The sequence below is a fragment of the Ips typographus genome, linkage group LG14 (genome assembly GCF_016097725.1).
Source record: "Ips typographus isolate SLU linkage group LG14, UJ_Ityp_2.0, whole genome shotgun sequence".
NCBI lineage: Eukaryota > Metazoa > Arthropoda > Insecta > Coleoptera > Curculionidae > Ips > Ips typographus.
The window spans coordinates 3582124-3594292 of NC_138435.1; the positions used below are offsets into that span (position 1 = coordinate 3582124).

Below are 12169 nucleotides of genomic sequence, written 5' to 3' on the forward strand. Positions count from 1 at the left end.
TATTTTTGTCGTCTGAGGCTTCTTTTGTGTCTTCTGAGTCTTCTTTTTAATTCTTCCAAGTCGTTTTGACATTTTTAAGTATTTTTCCGTTTCTGGAAGATATTTTTGTCTTCTGAGACTTCTGAGTCTTCTTTATTAATTCTTTTAAGTCGTTTTGACATTTTTAAGCCGTTTTCCGTTTCTGGAAGATATTTTTGTCTTCTGAGGCTTCTTTTGTGTCTTCTGAGTCTTCTTTATTAATTCTTTTAAGTCGTTTTGACATTTTTAAGCCTTTTTCCGTTTCTGGAAGATATTTTTGTCTTCTGAGGGTTTTTTTTTTTATCTTGTGCAACCTTGCAGGAAAGAGTTTAATAAACCCTGTCCCGGAGCGGCAAATTGGCCATAACTTCCATTCTAAACCACTGAGAATAGTGATTTTTTGACTGGTAGGTAGCTCAGACTGTACTTTACTCCAAAACCAAAAATGAACTAAATCAGAGGTAAAACAGGGTTGTAACAGCCCAAAATGTGCAAGCTTGCAGGGAAGAGTTCAAAAAACCCTGTCTCGGAACAGAAAATTGGCCATAACTTCCATTCTAAACCACTTAGAATAGTGATTTTTTGACTGGTGGTAGCTCAGACTGTACTTTACTCCAAAACCAAACATGAACTAAATCAGAGGTAAAACAGGGTTGTAACAGCCCAAAATGTGCAAGCTTGCAGGGAAGAGTTCAAAAAACCCTGTCTCGGAACAGCAAATTGGCCATAACTTCCATTCTAAACCACTTAGAATAGTGATTTTTTGACTGGTAGGTAGCTCAGAATGTAATCTAGTCAAAATTGTTCTTTTTTCTTTTGACGGTTTTTCTCTAATTTTTTTCCCTAAAAATATAGGAAAAATTGCTGATTGTGGCAACACCGCTCTAAAGCAAACGCGTGATATGAATAGCAAATATAACCTGATTTGTTGTAAAACGAGACTGACGCATAGGAAACTATTGGATTGTTAATATGTTAGAGAGAGAAGGGCAAAGGTACACACACGCACAACAATAAATTCCAACAAGCTGACAAACTGGAAATTGTCAAAATCGCACTTTAATTCAAAATGGCATTTAGAGGTAAATAACTCCGGTATTTGGTATGTGCGCTACATAACTATACAGGGTGGTCAAAAGAGGGTTTCAAGAGCTACAATTTGGTATATTGAACCACCCTGTAACTGTCAAAATAACCGAGTTACAAGCTGTCAAAGTGAAAAGTGTCAAAATTACTATTCAGCAGTAACAACTGCAATTAGGACAAACAAAAAAGACAAAAATAAACACTAAATTTTGAAAGGACAGTCAGGGACAAAATCGCTTGTCAAACCCATTTGGAGTAAAGTACATTCTGAGCTACCACCAGTCAAAAAATCACTATTCTCAGTAGTTTAGAATGGAAGTTATGGCCAATTTGCTGTTCCGAGAAAGAGTTTATTAAACTCTTCCCTGCAAGGTTGCACATTTTGGGCTGTTACAACCCTGTTTTACCTCTGATTTAGTTTATTTTTGGTTTTGGAGTAAAGTACAGTCTGAGCTACCACCAGTCAAAAAATCACTATTCTAAGTGGTTTAGAATGGAAGTTATGGCCAATTTTCCGTTCCGGGACAGAGTTTATTAAACTCTTCCCTGCAAGGTTGCACAAGATAAAAAAAAAAGAACCCTCAGAAGACAAAAATATCTTCCAGAAACGGAAAAAGGCTTGAAAATGTCAAAACGACTTAGAAGAATTATAAAAGAGACTCAGAAGGCACAAAAGAAGCCTCAGAAGACAAAAATATCTTCTAGAAACGGAAAAAGGCTTAAAAATGTCAAAACAACTTAGAAGAATTAAAAAGAAGACTCAGAAGACACAAAAGAAGCCTCAGAAGACAAAAATATCTTCTAGAAAGGGAAAAAGGCTTAAAAATGTCAAAACAACTTAGAAGAATTAAAAAGAAGACTCAGAAGACACAAAAGAAGCCTCAGACGACAAAAATATCTTCCAGAAACGGAAAAATACTTAAAAATGTCAAAACGACTTAAAAGAATTAAAAAGAAGACTCAGAGTTACAAGCTGTTCAATTGTCAGATGTCAAAATCACTTTTCAATTCAAGTCCACTCTGTATTTAGTGTTACATTAGTATGTTACTTGATATGTGCACTATATAACTATACAGGGTGGTCAAAGGCCTACAATTTGACATATTGAGCGACCCTGTAACTGTCAAAATAACCGAGTTACAAGCTGTCAAAGTGAAAAGTGTCAAAATCACTTTGCAGCAACAACTGCAATTAGGAAAAACAACAAAGACAAAAAAACACTAAATTTTGAAAGGACAGTAAAGGACAAAATCGCTTGTAAAACCCATTTGGAGTAAGAAAATGACTGTTCTAAGTACATTTTTGGAATCCTCATTAAATTTCCTATCCGATGACATAAAAAATACTGCAAAATTCGGTACAGTCAGGTAGAAAAGCGGTGTCAAAGTTTGATTTGTCAGAAAGACAGTTTGAAAGGACAGTCTTAGACAAAATCAAGTGTAAAACCCACTAGTAGTGAGAAAATGACTGTTCTAAGTACATTTTTGGAATCCTCATTAAATTTCCTATCCAATAAGCTGAAAAAAACAACGAAATTTGGTACAGTCAGGGATAAAAGCGGCGTGAAAATTTGAAGTGTGGGAAACACAGTTTGACAGGACAGTCAGGGAGAAAATCACCTATAAAACCCACTTGCAGTGAGAAAATAAGTGTTTTAAGCACATTTTTAGAATCCTCATTAAATTTCCTAACCAATAAGCTCAAAAAACACTACAGAATTTGGTACAGTCAGGTAGAAAAGCGGTGTCAAATTTGAACTGTCAGAAACCCAATTTGAAAAGACAGTCAGTCAGAAAATCACCTATAAAACCCACTTGCAGTGAGAAAATGAGTGTTTTAGGCACATTTTTGGAATCCTCATTAAATTTCCTAACCAATAAGCTCAAAAAACACTACAAAATTTGGAACAGTCAGTGATAAAAGCGGTGTCAAATTTGATCTGTCAGAAACCCAGTTTGAAAAGACAGTCAGGGACAAAATCGCCTATAAAACCCACTTGGAGTGAGAAAATTAATGTTTTAAGCACATTTTTGGAATCCTCATTAAATTTCCTATCCAATAAACTGAAAAAACACTACCAAATTTGGTATAGTCAGGGAGCAAAGTGGTATCAAAGTTTGAACTGTCAGAAACACAGTTTAACAGGACAGTCAGGGAGAAAATCGACTGTAAAACCCACTTGCAGCGAGAAAATGAGTGTTTTAAGCACATTTTTAGAATCCTACAAAGTTTGGTACAGTCAGGGATAAAAGTGCTACCAAAATTTGAACTGTCAGAAACACAGTTTGACAGGATAGTCAGGGACAAAATCACTTATAAAACCCACTTCTAGTGAGAAAATGAGTGTTTTAAGCACATTTTTAGAATCCTCATTAAATTTCCTATCCAATAAGCTCAAAAAACACTACAAAGTTTGGTACAGTCAGGGATAAAAGTGCTACCAAAATTTGAACTGTCAGAAACACAGTTTGACAGGATAGTCAGGGACAAAATCACTTATAAAACCCACTTCTAGTGAGAAAATGACTGTTTTAAGCACATTTTTGGAATCCTCATTAAATTTCCTATCCAATAAGCTCAAAAAACACTACAAAGTTTGGTACAGTCAGGGATAAAAGTGCTACCAAAATTTGAACTGTCAGAAAGACAGTTTGACAGGATAGTCAGGGACAAAATCACTTATAAAACTTCTAGTGAGAAAATGACTGTTTTAAACACATTTTTGGAATTCTCATTAAATTTCCTATCCAATAAGCGCAAAAAACACTACAAGATTTAGTACAGTCAGGGTTAAAAGCGGTGTCAAAATTGATGTGTCAGAAACACAGTTTGACAGGACAGTCAGGGAGAAAATTACCTATAAAACCCACTTGCAATGAGAAAATGACAGTTTTAAGCACATTTTTGGAATCCTCATTAAATTTCCTATCTAATGACATAAAAAAATACTGAAAAATTCGGTACAGTCAGGTAGAAAAGCGGTGTCAAAGTTTGAAAAGACAGTCAGGGACAAAATCCCCCTCGGAGTGAGTAAATCCTCATTGAATCACGTGACAATTTTGCATTACTCACTGTTCGTCACTTTTGCGTAATGAAACGTTTACCTCACACCGTTTTTTTCCCTTGAAAACAATGATTGCCAAATTGTAGTAATTCAATGATGACTAATCGCAAAATCACTTAACAATCTACTAATTTGGGAGATTATCGATTTATGGGGAAAATCAATAACCGATAAGTACCAAAGCGGAATACTTGACATTCTTTAAAATCGATCTCCGGTTTTGTTCCAGGGACGTGATCAGAACGTGCTTGAACAGGACGCTGAATTGGTTCCGATGGCGACCGAAGGTGATCGAACCGTTACCACGATTGGTGGAGCCGAAACAACCGGGTGGGTTAGTATGCTATACAGGGTGGTAAATAGAGAATTTCAAGGGCTACAAATTGGTTTTTTACGCGACCCTGTAACTGTTAAAATAACCGAGTTACAGGGTGTTAAAGTGTAAATGTCAAATTCAAACTTTACTGTAAACCACTCAGTTTTAACAGTTAATAACTCAGTTATTTGACATTTTAGGTTAAAAGGCTATACAGGGTGGTTAAAAGAGAATTTCAAAGGCTACTAACTGGTATTTTACACAACCCTATAACTGTTAAAATAACCAAGTTACAGAGTGTTAAAGTGCGAACTGTCAAATTCAAACTTTACCTTAAACCACTCAGTTTTAACAGTTAATAACTCAGTTATTTGACATTTTAGGTAAAAACTCTATACCGGGTGGTCAAAAGAGAATTTCAGGTGCTACAAATTGGTATTTTACGCGACCCTGTAACTGTTAAAATAACGAAGTTACGGGCTGTTAAAGTGCGCATTGTCAAATTCAAACTTTACCGCAAACCACTCAGTTTTAACAGTAAATAACTGAGTTATTCGACATTTTAGGTAAAAACACTATACCGGGTGGTCAAAAGAGAATTTCAAGTGCTACAAATTGGTATTTTACACAACCTTGTAACTATTAAAATAACCAATTTACAGAGTGTTAAAGTGCGAACTGTCAAATTCAAACTTTACCGCAAACCACTCACTTTTAACAGTTAATAACTCAGTTATTTGACATTTTAGGTAAAAACACTATACCGGGTGGTCAAAAGAGTATTTCAACGGCTACAAATTGGTATTTTACGCGACCTTGTAACTGTTAAAATAACGAAGTTACGGAGTGTTAAAGTGCGAACTGTCAAATTCAAACATTACCTTAAATCACTCAGATTTAACAGTTAATAACTCAGTTATTTGACATTTTAGGTAAAAACACTATACCGGGTGGTCAAAAGAGAATTTCAAGGGCTACAAATTGGTATTTTAGACAACGCTGTAACTGTTAAAATAACGAAGTTACGGAGTGTTAAAATGCAAACTGTCAAATTCAAACTCTACTGCAAACAAATCATTTTTAACAGTAAATAACTCAGTTATTCGACATTTTAGGTAAAAACACTATACAGGATGGTTAAAAGAGAATTTCAGGGGCAACAAATTGGTATTTTACGCGACCGTGTAACTGTTAAAATAACGAAGTTACGGAGTGTTAAAGTGCGAACTGTCAAATTCAAACTTTACCGCAAACCACAGTTTTAACAGTAAATAACTGAGTTATTCGACATTTTAGGAAAAAACACTATACAGAGTGGTCAAAAGAGTATTTCAAGGGCTACAAATTGGTGTTTTACACAACCCTGTAACTGTTAAAATAACCAAGTTACAGAGTGTAAAAGTGTAAACTGTCAAATTCAAACTTTACCTTAAACCACTCAGTTTTAACAGTTAATAACTCAGTTATTCGACATTTTAGGTAAAAACACTATAAGGGGTGGTCAAAAGAGAATTTCAAGGGCTACAAACTGGAGTATCAAACCACCCTGTAACTGTCAAAATAACCAAGTTACGGACTGTCAAAGTGCGAACTGTCAAATTCAAACTTTACTCCAAACCACTCAGTTTTAACAGTAAATAACTGAGTTATTTGACATTTTAGGTGTACCACGATTGGTCAATCAGCCAGCCAGCAAAGTTCAAGTGAAAATTTTCGAGGTTAGAAATTTGCTCATGCGCGATGAGGAGGAGGTGAGACCGATTGTCGAAGTGTGCTTCGACAATTGGCGTCCGAGGGTTCCGCTAGCCGATTGTAGGGGGCGCGACAGTTGGACGATGCAAAACGAGGTGGTCGTCGAGCTGCCTTTAAAGTAAGCATGCGCGGAAACCCTAAAATCATCCTTAACCACACTTTTCTGCCAATTGATGCAAAAATAGACCAATTTGGGATTTTTAATGACATTTGACAGTTAAAGTCGGTTATTCTGAATTATTTTCAGTTCAATGTGGCAACACTGCTTTTTCGAGGCTTTGAGGTAGTGTTAGCAGTACAAAGCAAAGAGTTTTTAAAGCAAAAAGTGGCTTTTGCAGCGTTGCCAGCTTGCAAGCGCTATGAAGTGCATCTGCCAGGCTCAACAAGGCAAAAAGTCGGTTATTTTGAATTTTTTTGCTAAAATTTGGCAACACCGCTTTTACGAAAGATTAAGGACAAATCTAGCAGTACAAATTAACTTCTTTTGAAGTCAAAAAATGACGTTTGCAGCGTTGCCAGCTTGGAAACACAATAAAATTCACCCATCTTGTTAAAAAAGTAAAAAAGTCGGTTATTTTGAATTTTTGTTGGTTCAATGCGACAACACTGCCTTTACAATGCTTTAAGGCACTTCTAGTACTACAAAACAAGTGCTGTTTAAGCCAAAAAGTGTTTTTTGCGGCGTTGCCAGTTTGAAAACACAACAAGGTGCTTTCGCTGGGATGAACAAAGCAAAAAGTCGGTTATTTTGAATTATTTTCAGTTCAATGTGGCAACACTGCTTTTTCGTGGCTTTGAGGCAGTGCTAGCAGTGTAAAGCAAAAAGTTTTTAAACCAAAAAGTGGCTTTTGCAGCGTTGCCAGCTTGCAAACGCTATGAAGTGCATCTGCCAGGCTCAACAAGGCAAAAAATCGGTTATTTTGAATTTTTTTGCTAAAATTTGGCAACACCGCTTTTACAAAGATTAAGGACAAATCTAGCTGTACAAATCAACTTCTGTTTAAGCCAAAAAATGGCTTTTCCAACGTTGCCAGCTTGCAAGCATAATGAAACTGTTTCGCCAAATTAGATAAGGGAAAAGTCGGTTATTTTGAATTATTTTCAGTTAAATGTGGCAACATTGCCTTTCCAAGGTCTTGAGACCATAATAGCAGTACAAAACAAATGCTGTTTAAGCGAAAAATTGACTTTTGCAGCGGTGCCAGTTTGAAAACTCAACAATTTGCTTTCACTGGGTTGAACAAAGCAAAAAGTCGGTTATTTTGAATTATTTTCTGTTCAAGGTGGCAACACTGCTTTTCCAAGGCTTTGAGGTAGTGTTAGCAGTACAAAGCAAAGAGTTTTTAAACCAAAAGTGGCTTTTGCAGCGTTGCCAGCTTGCAAGCGCTATGAAGTGCATCTGCCAGGCTCAGCAAGGCAAAAATCGGTTATTTTGAATTTTTTTGCTAAAATTTGGCAACACCGCTTCTACCAAAGATTAAGGACAAATCTAGCAGCACAAACCAACTTCTGTTTAAGCCAAAAAGTGATGTGTGCAGCGTTGCCAGATTGAAAACACAATGAAATACACTCAGCTTGTTAAACCAGTCAAAAAGTCGGTTATTTTGATTTTTTTTAAGTTCAATGCGGCAACACCGCTTCTACAAAGATGAAGGACAAATCTAGCAGTACAAATCAACTTCTGTTTAAGCCAAAAGTTGACGTTTGCAGCGTTGCCAGCTTGAAAACAATAAAATTCACTCAAATTGTTAAACCAGTCAAAAAGTCGGTTATTTTGAATTTTTCTTCGTTCAATGTGGCAACACTGCCTTTACAATGCTTTAGGGCAATTTTAGTAGTACAAAACAAGTGCTGTTTAAGCCAAAAAGTGACTTTTGCAGCGTTGCCAGCTTGAAAACGCAATGAAACTCACTTACCTGGTTAAACCAGTCAAAAAGCCGGTTATTTTGAATTTTTCTTAGTTCAATGCGGCAACACTGCCTTTACAATGCTTTAAGGCACTTCTAGTAATACAAAACAAGTGGTGTTTAAGCCAAAAAGTGACTTTTGCAGCGTTGCCAGTTTGAAAACACAACAAGGTGCTTTCACTGAGTTGAACAAAGCAAAAAGTCGGTTATTTTGAATTATTTTCAGTTCAATGTGGCAACACTGCTTTTCCAAGGCTTTGAGGTAGTGTTAGCAGTATAAAGTAAAGAGTTTTTAAACCAAAAAGTGGCTTTTGCAGCGTTGCCAGCTTGCAAGCGCTTACAAGTGCATCTGCCAGGCTCAACAAGGCAAAAATCGGTTATTTTGAATTTTTTTGCTAAAATTTGGCAACACCGCTTATACAAAGATTAAGGACAAATCTAGCAGTACAAATCAACTTCAGTTTAAGTCAAAAAGTAACTTTTGCGGCGTTGCCAGCTTGAAAACGCAATGAAATACACTCATCTTGTTAAAAAAGTCAAAAAGTCGGTTATTTTGAATTTTTCTTAGTTCAATGCGGCAACACCGCCTTTACAATGCTTTGAGGTAGTGTTAGCAGTATAAAGTAAAGAGTTTTTAAACCAAAAAGTGGCTTTTGCAGCGTTGCCAGTTTGAAAACACAACAAGGTGCTTTCGCTGGGTTGAACAAAGCGAAAAGTCGGTTATTTTGAATTATTTTCAGTTCAGTGTGGCAACACTGCTTTTTCAAGGCTTTGCGGCAGTGTTAGCAGTATAAAGTAAAGAGTTTTTAAACCAAAAAGTGGCTTTTGCAGCGTTGCCAGCTTGCAAACGCTATGAAGTGCATCTGCCAGGCTCAACAAGACAAAAATCGGTTATTTTGATTTTTTTTGCTAAAATTTGGCAACACCGCTTTTACCAAAGATTAAGGACAAATCTAGCAGTACAAATCAACTTCTGTTTAAGCCAAAAAGTGACTTTTGCAGCGTTTCCAGCTTGCAAACACAATAAAATTCACTCAGCTTTTTAAAAAAGTCAAAAAGTCGGTTATTTTGAATTTTTGTTGGTTCAATGTGGCAACACTGCTTTTTCGAGGCTTTGAGGTAGTGTTAGCAGTACAAAGCAAGGAGTTTTTAAACCAAAAAGTGGCTTTTACATCGTTGCCAGCTTGAAAACGCACTGAAATTCACTCAGCTTGTTAAACCAGCCAAAAAGTCGGTTATTTTGAATTTTTCTTAGTTCAATGCGGCAACACTGCCTTTACAATGCTTTAAGGCACTTCTAGTAGTACAAAACAAGTGGCGTTTAAGCCAAAAAGTGTCTTTTGCGGCGTTGCCAGTTTGAAAACCCAACAAGGTGCTTTCGCTGGGTTGAATAAAGCAAAAAGTCGGTTATTTTGAATTATTTTCAGTTCAATGTGGCATCACTGCTTTTTCAAGGCTTTGAGGTAGTGTTAGCAGTGTAAAGCAAAGAGTTTTTAAACCAAAAAGTGGCTTTTGCAGCGTTGCCAGCTTGCAAACGCTATGAAGTGCATCTGCCAGGCTCAACAAGGCAAAAAATCGGTTATTTTGAATTTTTTTTGCTAAAATTTGGCAACACCGCTTTTACAAAGATTAAGGACAAGTCTAGCAGTACAAATCAACTTCTGTTTAAGCCAAAAAGTGGCCTTTCCAACGTTGCCAGCTTGCAAGCATAATGAAACTGTTTCGCCAAGTTAGATAAGGGAAAAGTCGGTTATTTTGAATTGTTTTCAGGTAAATGTAGCAACATTGCCTTTCCAAGGTTTTGAGACCATAATAGCAGTACAACTCAACTTCTGTTTAAGTCAAAAAGTGACTTTTGCAGCATTGCCAGCTTGCAAGCGCTATGAAGTGCATCTGCCAGGCTCAACAAGGCAAAAAATCAGTTATTTTGAATTTTTTTGCTAAAATTTGGCAACACCGCTTATACAAAGATTTAGCACAACTCCACCAGTACAAATCAACTTCTGTTTAAGTCAAAAATTGACGTTTGCAGCGTTGCCAGCTTGAAAACGCAATCAAATACACTCATCTTGTTAAAAAAGTCAAAAAGTCGGTTATTTTGAATTTTTCTTAGTTAAATGCGGCAACACTGCCTTTACAATGCTTTAGGGCACTTCTAGTAGTACAAAACAAGTGGTGTTTAAGCGAAAAAGTGACTTTTGCGGCGTTGCCAGTTTGAAAACACAACAAGGTGCTTTCGCTGGGTTGAACAAAGCAAAAAGTCGGTTATTTTGAATTTTTGTTGGTTCAATGTGGCAACACTGCTTTTCCAAGGCTTTGAGGTAGTGCTAGCAGTACAAAGCAAAGAGTTTTTAAACCAAAAAGTGGCTTTTGCAGCGTTGCCAGCTTGAAAATACAATAAAATTTACTCAGCTTGTTAAACCAGTCAAAAAGTCGGTTATTTTGAATTTTTCTTAGTTCAATGCGGCAACACTGCCTTTACAGTGCTTTAAGGCACTTCTAGTAGTAAAAAACAAGTGCTGTTTAAACCAAAAAGTGACTTTTGCAGCGTTGCCAGTTTGAAAACCCAACAAGGTGCTTTCGCTGGGTTGAACAAAGCAAAAAGTCGGTTATTTTGAATTATTTTCAGTTTAATGTGGCAACACTGCTTTTTCAAGGCTTTGAGGCAGTGTTAGCAGTATAAAGTAAAGAGTTTTTAAACCAAAAAGTGGCTTTTGCAGCGTTGCCAGCTTGCAAGCGCTATGAAGTGCATCTGCCAGGCTCAACATGGCAAAAAGTCGGTCATTTTGAATTTTTTTTGCTAAAATTTGGCAACACCGCTTTTACAAAGATTAAGGACAAGTCTAGCAGTACAAATCAACTTCTGTTTAAGTCAAAAAGTGACTTTTGCAGCGTTGCCAACTTGAAAACACAATAAAATTCACTCATCTTGTTAAACAAGTAAAAAGTCGGTTATTTTGAATTTTTCTTAGTTCAATGCGGCAACACTGCCTTTACAGTGCCTTAGGGCACTTCTAGTAGTACAAAACAAGTACTATTTAAGCGAAAAAGTGGCTTTTCCAACGTTGCCAGCTTGCAAGCATAATGAAACTGTTTTGCCAAGTTAGATAAAGGAAAAGGTTATTTTGAATTATTTTCAGTTTAATGTGGCAACACTGCTTTTCCAAGGCGTTGAGACCATTATAGCAGTACAAAACAAGTACTTTTTAAGCCAAAAAGTGTCTTTTGCAGCGTTGCCAGTTTGAAAACCCTACAAAGTGTTTTCACTGGGTTGAACAAAGGAAAAAATCGGTTATTTTGATTTTTTTTGCTAAAATTTGGCAACACCGCTTTTACCAAAGATTAAGGACAAATCTAGCAGTACAAATCAACTTCTGTTTAAGCCAAAAAGTGACGTTTGCAGCGTTGCCAGCTTGAAAACGCAATGAAACTCACTTACCTTGTTAAACCAGTCAAAAAGCCGGTTATTTTGAATTTTTCTTAGTTCAATGCGGCAACACTGCCTTTACAATGCTTTAGGGCAATTCTAGTAGTACAAAACAAGTACTTTTTATGCCAAAAAGGGTCTTTTGCAGCATTGCCAGTTTGAAAACCCAACAATTTGCTTTCGCTGGGTTGAACAAAGCAAAAAGTCGGTTATTTTGAATTATTTTCAGTTTAATGTGGCAACACTGCTTTTCCGAGGCTTTGCGGCAGTGTTAGCAGTACAAAGCAAAGAGTTTTAAACCAAAAAGTGGCTTTTGCAGCGTTGCCAGCTTGAAAACACAATAAAATTCCCTCATCTTGTTAAACAAGACAAAAAGTCGGTTATTTTGAATTTTTTTGTTAAATTTGGCAACACTGCTTCTACCAAAGATTAAGGACAAATCTAGCAGTACAAATCAACTTAAGTTTAAGCCAAAAAGTGACTTTTGCAGCGTTGCCAGCTTGAAAACACAATAAAATTCACTCATCTTGTTAAACCAGTCGAAAAGTCGGTTATTTTGAATTTCTGTTAGTTCAATGCGGCAACACTGCTTTTACAA

At 36.5% G+C, this 12169-nt stretch overlaps 1 protein-coding gene across 2 annotated transcripts in view; it reads left to right on the forward strand.

Annotated features, from left to right (window-relative positions):
• Cc2d2a (Coiled-coil and C2 domain containing 2A) overlaps positions 1-12169 on the forward strand; it is an 88585-nt gene that overhangs the window by 37319 nt on the left and 39097 nt on the right. For both annotated transcript variants that reach the window (XM_081992602.1, XM_081992603.1), the window contains exons 8-9: positions 4399-4499; positions 6148-6355. In XM_081992602.1, coding sequence (XP_081848728.1) covers positions 4399-4499; positions 6148-6355 — 309 coding nt within the window. The remainder of the gene's footprint in view (positions 1-4398; positions 4500-6147; positions 6356-12169) is intronic.